Raw genomic sequence first — 16,418 nt, forward strand, 5'->3', positions numbered from 1 at the left:
ACATCAGAAGCAGGAAACCTGCTAAACAACCAGTGAGGCCCCTTGACGATCGAAATACAAAAGGAGCACTTAAAGACGATAAAGTCATTGCGGAGAAACTAAATGGATTCTTTGCTTCAGTCTTCACGGCTGAGGATGTTAGGGAGATTCCCAAACCTGAGCTGGCTTTTGTAGGTGACAAATCTGAGGAACTGTCATAGATTGAAGTGTCACTAGAGGAGGTTTTGGAATTAATCGATAAACTCAACATTAACAAGTCACCGGGACCAGATAGCATTCAGAGTTCTGAAAGAACTCAAATGTGAAATTGCGGAACTTTTAACTAAGGTTTGTAACCTGTCCTTTAAATCGGCTTCGGTACCCAATGACTGGAAGTTAGCTAATGTAATGCCAATATTTAAAAAGGGCTCTAGAGGTGATCCCGGCAATTACAGACCAGTAAGTCTAACATTGATACCGGGCAAATTAGTCGAAACAATAGTTTCGAAAAATTGTCAGACACATAAAAAAACAAACTGTTGAGCAATAGTCAACATGGTTTCTGTAAAGGGTTATCGTGTCTTACTAATCTATTAGAGTTCTTTGAAGGGGTCAACAAACGTGGACAAGGGGGGATCTAGTGGACATAGTTATTACTGTATGATTTAACTATCAGTAGTGTCATATAACATTTATAGCAATGCTAGTTGTGTTCTTGCCTGAATACACAGCTTTGGCCTAATGCTGCTGCCAGTAAAGTCAACTGGAGTTTTAATATTGACTTTAGTGGCAGCTGCATTCTGTGCGTTTGAAAATCCAACTCTACATCTTCCAATGGAGTGTTTCTGGTCATTATTGTAATTCACTACAATAGTTCACTAATGGGAGCAGGGAAATCCTTTAGTATCAGGTGGGTCCCAACTTCTGTTGGTCCCTGGGTAGGACAGGCCACAGAGCAGTAAGATTTTAATACATTTTCTGGAAAACATTAAACTTACCGTTTGCCTGTAATAAAAGGCAATTTAACTGTAATTTCAATTTCAATTAATTTAATTCAAATTTCACTTTCCATCCCTTTAACTTTTCTATTGGTCAAAGTGAATTATTTATGACCAGTGCTGAAACTTAACATCCCTACCACTAAGAATACACACAACTTTCTAGAGTGGGAGTGTTAAATCAGTTAAATTCAGTTACAAATGAAACACAATATCATCCATAAACTCAGTGACATTAACTTCTAAGACATGGGAAAGAAGCAAATCTCAGGGAGCATTGCAAAGGTTCTGTCAGGTCTGAAGTTTTTGTCTTTGACTTCTATCATCTTAGCCACTCAATAGGGATCATGAAAGAAAGTGAGCAATTTCTGATCTTCATGGTGGACCTACTGGCCAGCAGGATAAAGCAATCTATTTGTGTGTGAATCCAGCTTGTCCCAAGTCCCTTGTTTGCCATTGGATCTGAAATTTTCAGCCTTACTTTCCCTTTCATAAAACACCTTCCAGTTATGAAGACCATGATTATAATATGGATTAAATTCCAATTTTCTAACTCTGAAAACAGGACTAGAATTTCCTTGCCATCATTTTTGCTCATAGATTTTGACATCAGAAGGGATCAGTATGATCATCTAGTCTGAGCTCCTGCACAATGCAGGCCAAAGAATCTCACCCACCCACACCTGTAACAAACCCCTAACCTATGTCTGAGTTACTGAGGTCCTCAATTCGTGTTTTAAAGACCTCAAGGTGCAGAGAATCCTCCAGCAAGTGACCCATGCTCCATGCTGCAGAGGAAGGTGAAAAACCTCCAGGGCCTCTGCTAATCTTCCCTGGAGGAAAATTCCTTCCTGACCCCAAATATGGCAATCAGCTAAACCCTGAGCATGTGGGCAAGACTCACCAGCCAGACACCAGGAAAGAATTTTCTGTAGTAACTCAGATCCCACCCCATCTAACATCCCATCACAGACTATTGGGCATATTTATCTGCTAATAATCAAAGATCAATTAATTGCCAGAATTAGGCTATCCCATCATGCCATCCCCTCCATAAACTTATCAAGCTTAGTCTTGAAGCCAGATATGTTTTTTGACTCCACTACTCCCCGTGGAAGGCGATTTCAGAACTTCACTCCTCTAATGGTTAGAAACCTTGATCTAATTTGAAGTCCAAACTTCCTAGTGTCCAGTTTATATCCATTTGTTCTTGTGTTCACATCTGTACTAAGCTTAAATAATTCCTCTCCCTCCCTGATATTTATCCCTCTGATATATTTATAAAGAGCAATCATATCTCCCCTCAGGCTTCTTTTGGTTAGGCTAAACAATCCAAGCTCTTTGAGTGTCCTTTCATAAGACAGGTTTTCCATTCGTCGGATCATCTTAATAGCCCTTCTCTGTACCTGTTCCCGTTTGAATTCATCCTTCTTAAACATGGGTGACCAGAACTGCACAGATGAGGTCTCGCCAGTGCCTTGTATAACGGTACTACCACCTCCTTACCTCTACTGGAAATGCCTCACCTGATGCATCTCAAGACCGCATTAGCCTTTCACAGCCATATCACATTGGCAGCTCATTGTCATCCTGTGATCCACCAATACTCCGAGGTCCTTCTCCTCCTCTGTTACTTCCAACTGATGAGTTCCCAGCTTATAACAACTATTCTTGTTATTAATCCCTAAATGCATGACCTTGCACTTTTCACTATTAAATTTCATCCTATTACTATTACTTCAGTTTACAAGGTCTTCCAGATTTTCCTGTATGATATCCCGGTCCTTCTCTGTATTGGCAATACCTCCCAGCTTTGTGTCATCCGCAAACTTTATTAGCACATTCCCACTTTTTGTGCCAAGGTCAGTAATAAAAAGATTAAATAAGATTGGTCCCAAAACCGATCCCTGAGGAACTCCCCTAGTAACCTCCTTCCAGCCTGACAGTTCACCTTTCAGTATGACCTGTTGTAGTCTCCCCTTTAACCAGTTCCTTATCCGCCTTTCAATTTTAATATTGATCCTCACCTTTCCCAACCTCATCCCAAGCCCACTGAAATTAATGGGAATCCTCCCAGATCAGACCAATAAAGAATCATACAATCTACATATATCCTATAGAGTGTTGATGCATGATTGATTATTTGATGGACAGGTTGCTTCCCAATGTGATGAGGTGGAATTCAATGTATTCTCCAGTATATTCATAATTGCTGCAATAAGATCTGCTCCTTTCTCATTGTCAGAGATCCCATGAACCTAATGTTTATAATCTCATCTTTCCAGGGTACTTGTTTGGCTTTCCATCATCATATGATCTTGCAGGGTGTTGGTTAGGACAGCACCAGGCCCATTAAAAATTTTTTTTTTGGTTTCTTTTAGTTTTATACTGAAAACTCATAAAACGCACATTAGATTGCAATTTTACTCTGATAATAGCTTAATCTTGGTGAACACCTTCCAATTTTTTTTTATCTCCAAACTATGCAAGTTACATCCTTCAGTGGATGTGGAAATGAAAGCTAGCTGCAACTCTTGGCTTTTAGAAAGTTAAGTCTAAGTTAATTTTTGGCTTTTGGGGGATAACCTTATCTTTCTACGAACTGTTACCATAGACACAGTAACCAGAAAACAGAATTAGAGGGACTGTCTGACTCTGGGAATTGGTAATGGGATATATGGCATAGGTTCTTAGAAACCTAAAATCATTCTTGTCTGATGGCTTGGGTTATCTATGTGAATTCCATGCCCGTCCCAATGGATATTCTTGTTGACAATCTAGATAGAGAAGTCAAGCATTGTTGGGACATGGAAACTATGTCTTCATTCCTGAGGTTATCTCCTCCATGTGAGAGCTGAGGCACACTGCTGTGGCAGTGTAGGTGGAAGCGTGTACCTCTAGTCATATTGGCTATGCTTGGGATTGTAGCATCTTTCACAGTTTCATTTACGCACTTGCTCCCCCCATAGAACTAAAAGTAGCACGTGACAGTCATCTGCCATCTTGATCCACACATGACACATTCCCTCTTTATACACACTCAAGCATCCTTTTATGGAAACAACCCACCTTTTTCTGTTGCAACGTCCTTTTTTGGGTGGTCCTTCCATTCATATTAAAAGCTACCTCCACACCCTCTGCATTATCTAGAGAACATCCAGTGAGGCCTACTGAAACTATACCAATCTAAATAGATCCTTCATTAAGATATCCAATAGCAAATGGAAGAAAATTAAGCAAAATTCTTACACCTATTCTATAATATTACAGTGATGCTGCCATAATATGGTCCTGGTGCAGTATACAAATAGTTTAAAGAAAATGCTAAAATAATTGGTAAACCATTGTGACGCCAGAGCCACTTTCCAAAGTTTAGGTTTATTTGTTTTTTTGGTTTTTTTGCTGCTGTGGTAGAATGTGCACTGTGTCGTACAGGTACTAGGTCAAAAAATATCGACGGGTAGAGTGCAAAACTCATTTGCTAGTACATGTACTGGTGAATCCATACGTTGGGAGATGTTAGAATGTAGTGTTCGGTTCCCAGAAAGCCTCTACTACTGTCAGGCAGTGGGTTTTTCAAAGCATAGTTTAAGCTGCATGATTTAGAATGCTTAGGACCACATTCTTCTACACATCTTAGGGTATGTCTACACTGCAATTAAAAGCCTGCGGCTGGCCCATGCCAGCGGACTAGGGCTCACGGGTCTTGGACTAAGGGACTGTTTAATTGCTGTGTAGGCTTTGGGCTTGGGCTGGAGCCTGGGCTTTAGGACCCTGCGAGATGGGAGGGTCCCAGGTACAGAGCCTGAACATCTACACTGCAATTAAACAGCCCCATAGTGCAAGCCCAAGTCAGCTGGCAGGGACCAGCTGTGGGTGTCTAACTGCAGTGTAAACATAGACTTGCTGATTGAAAGATGACCTTTTCATTCATCTATTAGAAAAAAAATCCCAGTAGCTTTTTCACTGGAATTCCTTGTAACAATTTTTCATTATTACTAAAACAACCCTGAAGCCCTGCCTCCCTCATGCTAATTTGAAAGGTATTTTGGAAGAAGATCCTATACAGTGTGTTAGAAAGAAGATCCTTCTTCAAAAACATTCTCAAAGCATGACCTGTCAGAGAAAACTCTGGTGGTTTTTGGTGACTAAATACTACAGCATTCAAAGAAAATATTGCAGAGTACAGAGGGAGAACATCTGTTATAAGTGTTGTGCACAAAAGTGATTAATGCTTAAACGAAATGAACAATTAAATAGTCTGTACAATGAAGAGATTTTCACTAAGGTCATGTCTAGACAAGGAAAATAGCTAATGTTTAAGAACATGGTAGCTAACATGTTTTCACAATATGTATTAGCTAGTGTTTTTGAAAACTAGTATAGTCAGTTGGGTCCCTTTAAAACATATTAGCTGGTCAGCACCGGGAGACGCCTACAGCCTTAATGCCATTGTTGGGTGACCATAAGTAGTTGTCAATGCTAAGTAATTGGTTTAGATATCTTACTGTATATTGTTTGAATATCTTAACTTCTTTCCATTGAAGTTGCCTTTGCGTGTTGTGTTGGAATGCTGGCAGTACCATCTATATATGAGGGATTTGTGGTAAGTATGGAAAAGGCTTTATTCCTGATGTCCTGAAAACAATTAATCTCTTCTCATGCTATGTGGGAAAGTTCTTCCAGCTTGTCTGGAGCTGTGTGCACAATGTATTTCCTACCACCGGTATGATAAATATGACATTAAGAGCACTGTCTCAGTTGTGTGTGTATCTGTTGATGCTGTCTAAACCTATTCCTCTTGCTCTGGAGTATTTCAAATGCTGCACTTATAAAATAAATGCACAGATAGAAATGTTGTGGTGCATTGTTGGTAATTGACTCATTACGTGTGGATTTGAGGATGGAGATGCTACTTAGTTAATGTATCAGGTGTAGATGTATTGTCATCAATGTTACGTATTAAATTCTTTACAAACACAAGTTATATTACTCTGAAACTGGGACAGAGTTATATAAGACTGTCTTAATGGAACTGAAACAATGCTGTCTTCGGGAGAGAATAGTAAAGGATCAGAGTTATGATCTATGTGTAATACTCTCACATAATTTAATAATGGCTAAGATTAGGGATAGCATGATGGCTTACCATTGGCTGTTGCATAGAGGCTGCTAAATTTCTAGATTCCTGTCATTAGGAACAGCAATCTTTGGAATAATATGTTTTTGACCAATAGATGGATTTTTGGACTCTTAATTTTTGCTGCCAAAAGTGTTGTTAGTCTTCATATCTCTCCCATCAAACATACATTATGAAAAGCACATTTTAGGCAGGACTTCCAAATAACTTCCAAAACTCTGATCACTTTTGGCATAACAAAATGATTTTCTAATATGTATGCAGTGTCCTATTTAGAAGCTTTTGGGAACTTCTTTGCTCATTGATAGGAAAAATGTTCAGCTCACTGCCATGAATCATGTTATGTTTCCACTTACAGCTCATGGAGTTGCGAACAGGTATTTCTCATTAGCTCTTTTTTAAATCTATTTAAAATAGACAATATAATCTTTCAGTTGATGCTAGAACCCAAAACATTACCAAGAAGAGTTTGTCTGATTTTTGACACCACTGAGCAATGGTGAATTTTGTTGACTAAGTACGCCAAATGGATGTGATTGTTGTTTTCAAGACACTTCTAGATTAAATATATAGCATGGTTACAGCTTTTGTGAAAAGTCTGTAATGTCCTCAGCATACCATGATGTGCTCTGTGTGGGATGGGTAATGATGCAGGAGTAGGGAAGGGATGATCTGGACTGGGATTCATGAGATTTGGGATTAATTCCAACCCAAACTACCTATATGGCCTTGAGTAAATCTCATAATCTATCCTGTGCTTCAGTTCCTCATTTGTAAAATGGGGATAACACCTCCCTATCTGCAGAGTCTGCTCTGGCTTTTTTGCCACCCCAAGCAAAAAAAACCCTGCAGGGCAGCTGGAGCCAGGGTGCAAACTTTCGGTTAGCGGGACTCCCTGTGCTGCAGACGTGCCCCGGGCAGTGGAGTGTGCACCCTGGCTAGCAGGGGGGAGGGGGAGCGGGAGCAAAGGGGAGAGAGAGAAGGGGGCCGGCCAGGGCTTCCTTCAGCCAGGGTGTTCACCACTCAGCCCCTCCTGCTGCGCCGCCTGCCAGGAGGGCTCTGCACTGCTCTGGTCAGCGTGGAGGAAAGGACACGAGCTGCCGGGCTTGCTGCAGACATAGCACCGGCTGGGGCAGATGGAGCACGCTGCCAGCTCCCAGAAAGGCACTCCCCTTCTTCCCGCTGCCGCCCCCTACAGGGCAGCCAGAGTGGCGAACAAAAAAAAAAGGGCGGCCATGCCGCCCTAGGATTGGACGGAATGCCACCCCTTAGAATCTGCTGCCCCAAGCACGAGCTTGCTTGGTTGGTGCCTGGAGCTGGCCCTGCCTACCCGGAAGGAGCAGTTTGAGGATAAAATTCATTAATAATGTCTGAGAAGTGTTCAGATACTACAGGGATAAGGCCATAAAAGCTCCTGAATAGGTGGATGTTTATAACCATATCCTGCATACATGGATAGCATTCTCCACCTAATCTATTCACAGTGATGGATTGTCCTAGAAAAAGTTTTGTTACTGAAAGCACTTAAATGTTTGTAAGCATATTTCTCCGGCAAAAGCGTTCACATCTAAACTTCTGTGATGGCAAGATTTATCAATGTAATTGTCAGATGACAAAGATTTATCATCAAAAAAATTCAAATGCCAGACTTCTATTGCTGAAGATATTAAATGTTGAAACCTAGAGCGGATAATAATGTATCAGTGACACAGACTGCTAAGTATCAGAGGGGTAGTCGTGTTAGTCTGGATCTGTAAAAGCAGCAAAGAATCCTGTGGCACTCATTAAAGGACTGTCTGGATGTGTGGACTCTCACTGAAGGACTATTTGGATATGTGGACTCTCTACTCAGACCCTATGCCATCAGCATTCCCAGCTATCTCCGTGACACCACTGATTTCCTGAGGAAACTACAATGCATTGGTGACCTTCCAGAAAGCACCATCCTAGCCACCATGGACGTAGAGGCTCTCTACACGAACATCCCACACACAGATGGAATACAAGCTGTCAGGAACAGTATCCCTGATGATGCCACAGCACAACTGGCTGCTGAGCTCTGCGCCTTTATCCTCACACACAACTATTTCAAATTTGATGACAATATATATCTCCAGATCAGTGGCACCGCTATGGGCACCCGTATGGCCCCACAATATGCCAATATTTTTATGGCCGACCTGGAACAAAGCTTCCTCGGCTCTCATCCACTCATGCCCCTTCTCTACCTACGCTACATTGATGACATCTACATCTTCATCATCTGGACCCATGGGAAGGAGACTCTGGAAAAATTCCACCACGATTTCAACAGCTTCCACCCCACCATCAACCTCAGCCTGGACCAATCTACACGGGAGGTCCACTTCCTGGACACCATGGTGCAAATAAGTGATGGTCACATCAACACCACCCTATACCGAAAACCTACCGACCGCTATGCCTACCTTCATGCCTCCAGCTTCCATCCCGGGCACATAACACGATCCATTGTCTACAGCCAAGCACTGAGGTACAATCGCATCTGCTCTAAACCCTCAGACAGAGACCAACACTTACAAAATCTCCACCAAGCATTCTCAAAACTACAATACCCGCACGAGGAAATAAGGAAATAGATCAACAGAGCCAGACGTGTATCCAGAAGCCTCCTACTACAAGACAAACCCAAGAAAGAAACCAACAGGACTCCACTGGCCATCACATACAGTCCCCAGCTAAAACCCCTCCAATGCATCATCAGGGATCTACAACCCATCCTGGACAACGATCCCACACTTTCCCAGGCCTTGGGTGGCAGGCCAGTCCTCGCCCACAGGCAACCTGCCAACCTGAAACATATTCTCACCAGTAACTGCACACTGCACCATAGTAACTCTAGCTCAGGAATCAATCCATGCAACAAACCTCGATGCCAACTCTGCCCACATATCTACACCAGCGACACCATCACAGGACCTAAACAGATCAGCCATACCATCACCAGTTCATTCACCTGCACGTCCACCAATGTAATATATGCCATCATATGCCAGCAATGCCCCTCTGCTACGTACATCGGCCAAACAGGACAGTCGCTACAGAAAAAGATAAACGGACACAAATCAGATATTAGGAATGGCAATATACAAAAACCTGTAGGAGAACACTTCAACCTCCCTGGCCACACTATAGCAGACCTTAAGGTGGCCGTCCTGCAGCAAAAAAACTTTAGGACCAGACTTCAAAGAGAAACTGCTGAGCTTCAGTTCATCTGCAAATTTGACACCATCAGCTCAGGATTAAACAAAAGACTGTGAATGGCTTGCCAACTACAAAACCAGTTTCTCCTCCCTTGGTTTTCACACCTCAACTGCTAGAACAGGGCCTCATCCTCCCTGATTGAACCTACCTCATTATCTCTAGCTTGCCTGCATATATATACCTGCCCCTGGAAATTTCCACTACATGCATCTGATGAAGTGGGTGTTCACCCACGAAAGCTCATGCTCCAAAACGTCTGTTAATCTATAAGGTGCCACAGGATTCTTTGCTGCTTTTACAGACTGCTAACAATTTTGATCTCATTTTTTTCAATGAACCCTTTACAAGAAATTTTGTGGAGGCTTCTGAAAGTTTTTAAGTGCAGAAAGTAGGTTGTAGAGGTTTTAATAAATATAAATTTTCAAGTTATAGGAAAAGAAGACAAAGAAAAGGTGAGATGATGATCAAAATTCTCCTACCAGAAGAGTTTTCTTTAAAGCTTTATTATTAAAATATGGTGTGACCAATTTACTGTAAAAAGTTCAAAAACAAAACAAAAAGAAAAAACAACCTCAAAACAAAAAACCCTTCTAAATCATTAGAATCATCACACATGAAAATGGAGGCCCAAAATAATTTTCTGTTCCAAACTGATGGTTGAAAATAGGGCTTGTTTTCTATGTGCACAAGAATTTTCAGTGCCAAATCTTCCCTTTCTATGCAGGGAGGCAGGACTGTAGTGCATCCATGGCAGATGAAGTCCACCTGTGGAGCCTCTAAAGGAATGTAGGAGAATGAGGCACCCAGACTACAACTCACGAGGCACCACAGTGGCACATCTAAATCTAAATATTTTGTGCTTTGGACAAAATATTTTGATTTTTGGGCTTTATAGTTTTTTAATGAAAAACCATTTTTTTCATGAATAATCAGACACTTTTCACACAAAAAAACGTTGTTAGGCAAAACCCCAATTTTACATCCAAAAAATAGTTTCAGTGGAAAACTTTCCACAAGCCTAAAGAGGAGCACAGTCCAGCTGACTGGAGATATTGACCCATCTACTGCACAATGTGGCAGTCAGAACACAGATAATAAAGAATTTTATAATGATGATATGAGTGAAGGGAATAATTGCACCACAAATTCTGAGACCCATAGCAATGTCATGGAGCAATAGAAATACATCTATAAAAATGAAAAGAGGCACATTCATGACAATTAATTTCAGATGGGAAATAAATCTTAAGGACAGATATGCTGTTGAGGACGTGTGGCTATTACAACCTGATGAGTTTACTGAGTTAACACTGAATCACTTGTGCAGTTAATCACAGAGATAAGGAAGTAACTATTTTTCAAATTTTGATTTTTAGATGTAATTTAATTTAATAACGCCTAAGATTGAATGTTAACGAGGAGTTGTGTGCTAGTCAAATTTCTATTTTAATAGAAAATCAATCAGTACTTCATGAATATGGAGTGGTTCTCCTATCTACTTATGTGATCATTCTCTGTGAATATTGAAATTTGACCTTTTTTCATTGTGCTGCTATTTCATCTATCTACTTCTGAATTTTAACCACCGGCGACATGTGCAGACAATAGTGGATCACGGGGACCAGATGGCATTCACCCAAGAGTTCTGAAAGAACTCAAATGTGAAGTTGCAGAACTATTAATTAAGGTTTGTAACTTGTCCTTTAAATCGGCTTCGATACCCAATGACTGGAAGTTAGCTAATGTAATGCCAATATTTAAAAAGGGTTCTAGAGATGATCCCAGCAATTACAGACCAGTACGTCTAATATCAGTACCAGGCAAATTAGTCGAAACAATAGTTAAGAATAAAATTATCAGACACATAAAAAAACATAAACTGTTGAGCAATAGTCAACATGGTTTCTATAAAGGGAAATCGTGTCTTACTAATCTATTAAAGTTCTTTGAAGGGGTCAACAAACATGTGGACAAGGGGGATCCAGTGGACATAGTGTATGTAGATTTCCAGAAAGCCTTTGACAAGGTCCCTCACCAGAGGCTCTTACGTAAATTAAGTTGTCATGGGATGAAAGGGAAGGTCCTTTCATGGATTGAGAACTGATTAAAAGACAAGGAACAAAGGGTAGGAATTAATGGTAAATTCTCAGAATGGAGAGGGGTTAACTAATGGTGTTCCCCAAGGGTCAGTCCTAGGACCAATCCTATTCAATTTATTCATAAATGATCTGGAGAAAGGGGTAAACAGTGAGGCGGCCAAGTTTGCAGATGTTACTAAACTACTCAAGATAGTTAAGACCAAAGCAGATTGTGAAGAACTTCAAAAAGATCTCACAAAACTAAGTGATTGGCCAACAAAATGCCAAATTAAATTTAATGCGGATAAAGGTAAAGTAATGCACATTGGAAAAAATAACTCCAACTATACATACAATATGATGGGGGCTCATTTGACTATGACAAGTCAGGAAAAAGATCTTGGCATCATTGTGGATAGTTGTCTGAAGATGTCCACGCAGTGCGCAGAGGTGGTCAAAAAGCCAAACAGGTTGTTAGGAATTATTAAAAAGGGGATAGAGAATAAGACTGAGAATATATTATTGCCCTTATATAAATCCATGGTACGCCCACATCCTGAATACTATGTACAGATGTGGTGCCCTCTCCTCAAAAAAGATATTCTAGCACTAGAAAAGGTTCAGAAAAGGGCAACTAAAATGATTAGGGGTTTGGAGAGGGTCCCATACGAGGAAAGATTAAAGAGGCTAGGCCTCTTCAGCTTGGAAAAGAGGAGACTAGGGAGGGATATGATAGAGGTATATAAAATCATGAGTGGTGTGGAGAAAGTGAAATTAATAGGTAGCAGGTTTAAAACAAACAAAAGGAAGTTCTTCACACAGCCAACTTGTGGAACTCCTTACCTGAGGAGGTTGTGAAGGCTGGGACTATAGCAATGTTTAAAAGGGAGCTGGATAAATTCATGATGGCTAACTCCATAAATGGTTATTAGCCAGGAAGGGTAAAGAATGGTGTCCCTAGCCTCTGTTCATCAGAGGATGGAGATGGATGGCAGGAGAGAGATCACTTGATCATTGCCTGTTAGCTTCACTCCCTCTGGGGCACCTGGCATTGGCTGCTGTCGGTAGACAGGTACTGGGCTAGATGGACCTTTGGTCTGACCCGGTACAGCTGTTCTTATGATCTTATATAATCCTAAGAGCAGCAAAATATGGCTACTCACAAACATTGCAGGATAAATGTTTCTTTCATTCATAGGTAAGCATGTTTCCTTAACAAGGGAGAAGGGGGATCCTGCTTGCTATATAGTCAGTGTCATTTTCTGGGAAATAGAACAAATCTACCCTTAAGGAAGAAAGGATGATATATCTAGGGTGACTAGATGTTAAGGGGAAAATATTGGGACCGCCGCAGGGAGGGGCATTTGTTGTTGTTGTTTTTACACTCACGCATCCAGAAGTTCGGCAGCAATTCAGCGGAGAGCCCTTCAGTCACGGATGGTCTTCATCGGTATTTCAGCAGGGGGTAATAAACCTTGCTGCCAAAGACAGAAGCACCCGCTGCTGAAATACTGCCAAAGACCGTCCGTGTCTGAAGGACTCTCCGCCGAATTGCTGCCGAAGACCAGGAAATAAAATATCAGGACAAATGGCATCCTGACTGTACTCTGGTTGGGATACAGGACAAACTCCTCAAAATTGGGACAGTCCCGATTTTATTGGGATGTCTGGTCACCCTAGAAATGTCCATTGAACTCAGTGGGTCTTGCAGGTTTCTTGGCGTTTCTTGGGATGAAGTCCAAAGGGAGAGCAAATTAAAACAAAAGAGCTGTGAAAAATGGAGAAAAGGGAAAATAATTATTTTAAGGACCCAATTCTGAACCCAATGGAGGCAGATCAGGCCTGAAGCATATTAAGATAATATAGGTCAAGATATTTTTATTCAGTGCTTAGTACAATGGGGTCCTGGTCCATAACTGAGGACAATGGCAGCAGGCCTGGGTGTTTCACATGTACGGTTCTTTAATTATATTGCATTTCCCTTGAAAGCTGTGTTAGTTGTTTTGGCTCTAATATTTCAAGAATCCAGATTAATTTGAATTACTTTGTTTGACAAATGTTATCCCAGCAGGCCCTGATAATGGACCACACTTGATCTGTGTAGACCCCTAAAATGCACTTAAAAGATGCTTCAAAAGTTTTCTTTTGTTCTCTGTTGCTAATCCAGGGAGTTTATTTCTGATTGAGATGGTTTAGGTTGTGAAACAGGAAATGAGAGAGTTTTTAAAAGGAAATATGGTCAAAATATTGCTTTAAATGGAACAGTGTAAAGAGTAATTCATATTTATTTCGATTATCATGAAATGCAAGCGTCAAAGATATGCAATTCTGCAGTCTCTTCGAATAAATTTACATCACATATTCCCTGCATTTTATGGGGCAAAGCATTTTGCAGTCCCTAACGTTCTTCTAGGCACCCTGTGTACAATCAGCAGTTCCCAGAGCTGATCTAAAATTAAAAGTGTCATCAAATTCTTTCCTAACTTGCTATATTTTTCAAGGAGTGCCAGCATGATTAGGGCTCCTTGGGAAAATGCCTAGTTGCAAATGAGCAAATTCTGTGGATTTTTTACTTTAATCGCTATTTTAATATGTTGTGCATGCACTGGGAGAATGTTGGTCAGAGCGTTTAAAAATGTAAATAAGCAGGTTTTTGTGTTTGCAAGGAGCAGACTGCAGAATAGCTGGATCAGTTTCAGTAGTTGCTAGAAATGTTGGACTCCAAGTGAAGCAACTCTGTGCAAATGCTGCTTTTCAAAATCCCTGTCGTATCATCCGTACATCATTCATATATCATGCTTGTGCATTGGTTAATAAATCCTATTACCAGCTGTCATAAACAAATAGTTAAGGGTTAATGTCTCTTTTACCTGTAAAGGGTTAAGAAGCTTAGTGAACCTGGCTGACACCTGACCAGAGGACCAATTGGGGAACAAAATACTTTCAAATCTCGGTGGAGGGAAGTCTTTGTTTGTGCTGTTTTTTTTGTTGGTTGTTCGCTCTTGGGGCTAAGAGGGGCCAGACATGCAACCAGGTCTTTCTCCAATCTTTCTGAAACAGTCTCTCATGTTCAAAATAGTAAGTATTAGCTAGAAAAGGCGGATTAGTCTTATGGTTGTTTTCTTAACTTGTGAATGTGTATTTTGCTGGAAGAATTTTTACCTCTGTTTGCTGTAACTTGTATCTTAGGCTAAGGGGGAGGGAGTCCCTCTAGTCTGTATAAGCTGAAGACCCTGTAAACATTTTCCATCCTGGTTTTACAGAGAGAATTTTTACTTTTTCTTTCTTTAATTAAAAGTTTTCTTTTTTAAGAACCTGATTGATTTTTTTCCCTTGTTTAAGACCCAAGGGGATTGGGTCTAAACTCACCAGGGGATTGGTGGGGGGAAGGTTAATTTCTCTCTGTTTTAAGATCCAAGGAGTTTGGGTCAGTGTGGCCTCTCAGGGTAACCCAGGGAGTGGAAAGTCTAGGAGGGGGAATGGTTTATTTCTCCTTGTTTTAAGACCCAAGGAGTTTGGGTCCTGGGTCCCCAGGGAAGGTTTTGGGGAACAGGTAGTGTACCAGACACTGGAATTTCTGGTTGGTGGCAGCGCTATCAGTTCTAAGCTAGGAATTAAGCTTAGAAGGGTACATGCAGGTCCCCACTTTTTGGACGCTAAAGTTCGAAGTGGGAAAAATACCTTGACACCAGCCAACAGAGTGCTTTTTAAAGTAGTAATTGCAAGGAACTGGGAGTTAGAATGCCTGTTTTATTTTTAGCTCTGTCAGTGATCTGCTGTCTACAGCTCATCAAAAGATGGGGAAATGTCAAGTTTTCAGTAAAAAATCAAAATCCAAAACTTCACCCCAAAACCATAGCTGTTTGATTCTGAAATGCCACCAGATGCTTCATGGGCATTGTAGTTAGGATGCTTCATGCTTCCCTGATCCTCTGTAGGTTGGACTCCCTAGTCATACTAACTCTTTCATCATTCACCTCTGTTGTTTTGCCTCTTGTAGAGGGAAGTCTGTTCATTGTGGAAATCACATGGCCACAATTCATCCTGGGAGATGAAGTCCAGCTGTGGAATCTGGCCCACAGAGAGAAAATGGAAACAGAAGGCACCTGAACTACAACACCCAAGAGCCACTGTGGCACATTTTCAGTATCGAAATATTTCAGTGTTCAAGCATTCAGTTTTTTGATGAATAATCAAAATTTTTGGTGAAAAAAGTCCTCTTTAAATGAAAATGTTAGTTTAGTCCAAAACACTTTTAAGTAGGAAAATAGTTTCAAAAGAACATTTTCAACCATTCCTAGCTACATGAGGTTGGATAAGTCACTAAACTTTTCATTATTTCAGTTTCTGCTACCAGAGACAGGCTTAAATAGTACTATTGACCTTCCTCAGAGGTGTGGAGTCATAATGTGTGCTTTGAAATTTCCTTAGAAACCATAAAGACCTATTTATTTGAGAACATTTGTAAAAGTGCCCTTGAAATCTGCAGGATTCTGTAGAAATCTGTAGGCTGCAGTGCTAGCAGGATTGCATTGCCAAAACAGGGCCTCCATTTGCCCAGTACTTCCTAGAGCTGGCCAGAGGAGGACTATTCCATTTCATAACTTTTGACCATTAGAAATTTGTTTTTGTTCTGGATGGGAATGGGAAAAAACCTCACAAACAACCCTTCAGACTTTTTCATGAAACGGAATTGTGGTGAAACATCTGTTTTCAGGTCAAAAAGGTCAGGTTTTCGATTTGGTTCCATCTCTCTTGAGTGCAAAGTTACCACAGAGTTGACTCTGAGCCTCAGAAACTTTCCCGTTGAAAGTGATACATCTCCACAAAGCAGGATATTTTGACGAATATATATTTTGTTGAAAATAGTGTGGTCGGCTCTAGTGCTTAGCTTTAAAATCATTCTGGTTTTAAATTAGATAGCTAGAGAAGGCTGCCTGCCAGCGGTTGCAGTATCCCCTAGATATTCCAATTTATCAA

At 40.8% G+C, this 16,418-nt stretch overlaps 1 protein-coding gene across 2 annotated transcripts in view; it reads left to right on the forward strand.

The window, feature by feature from the left end:
• The window catches only part of RAD18 (RAD18 E3 ubiquitin protein ligase), a 156,803-nt gene extending 141,063 nt beyond the window's left edge, over positions 1 to 15,740 (forward strand). Inside the window, exon 13 of one of the 2 annotated variants that reach the window (XM_030569312.1) lies at positions 15,439 to 15,740. In XM_030569312.1, the coding sequence (XP_030425172.1) occupies positions 15,439 to 15,493 (55 nt within the window). In that variant the 3' untranslated portion in view covers positions 15,494 to 15,740. Of the gene's footprint in view, positions 1 to 5,524; positions 5,585 to 15,438 lie in introns of those variants that run through there. The other variant, XM_030569313.1, reaches the window with a different exon arrangement.
• The last annotated feature ends 678 nt before the right edge of the window (positions 15,741 to 16,418 follow it).

Source organism: Gopherus evgoodei, chromosome 7, assembly GCF_007399415.2.
Source record: "Gopherus evgoodei ecotype Sinaloan lineage chromosome 7, rGopEvg1_v1.p, whole genome shotgun sequence".
In the NCBI taxonomy this organism is placed as follows: domain Eukaryota; kingdom Metazoa; phylum Chordata; order Testudines; family Testudinidae; genus Gopherus; species Gopherus evgoodei.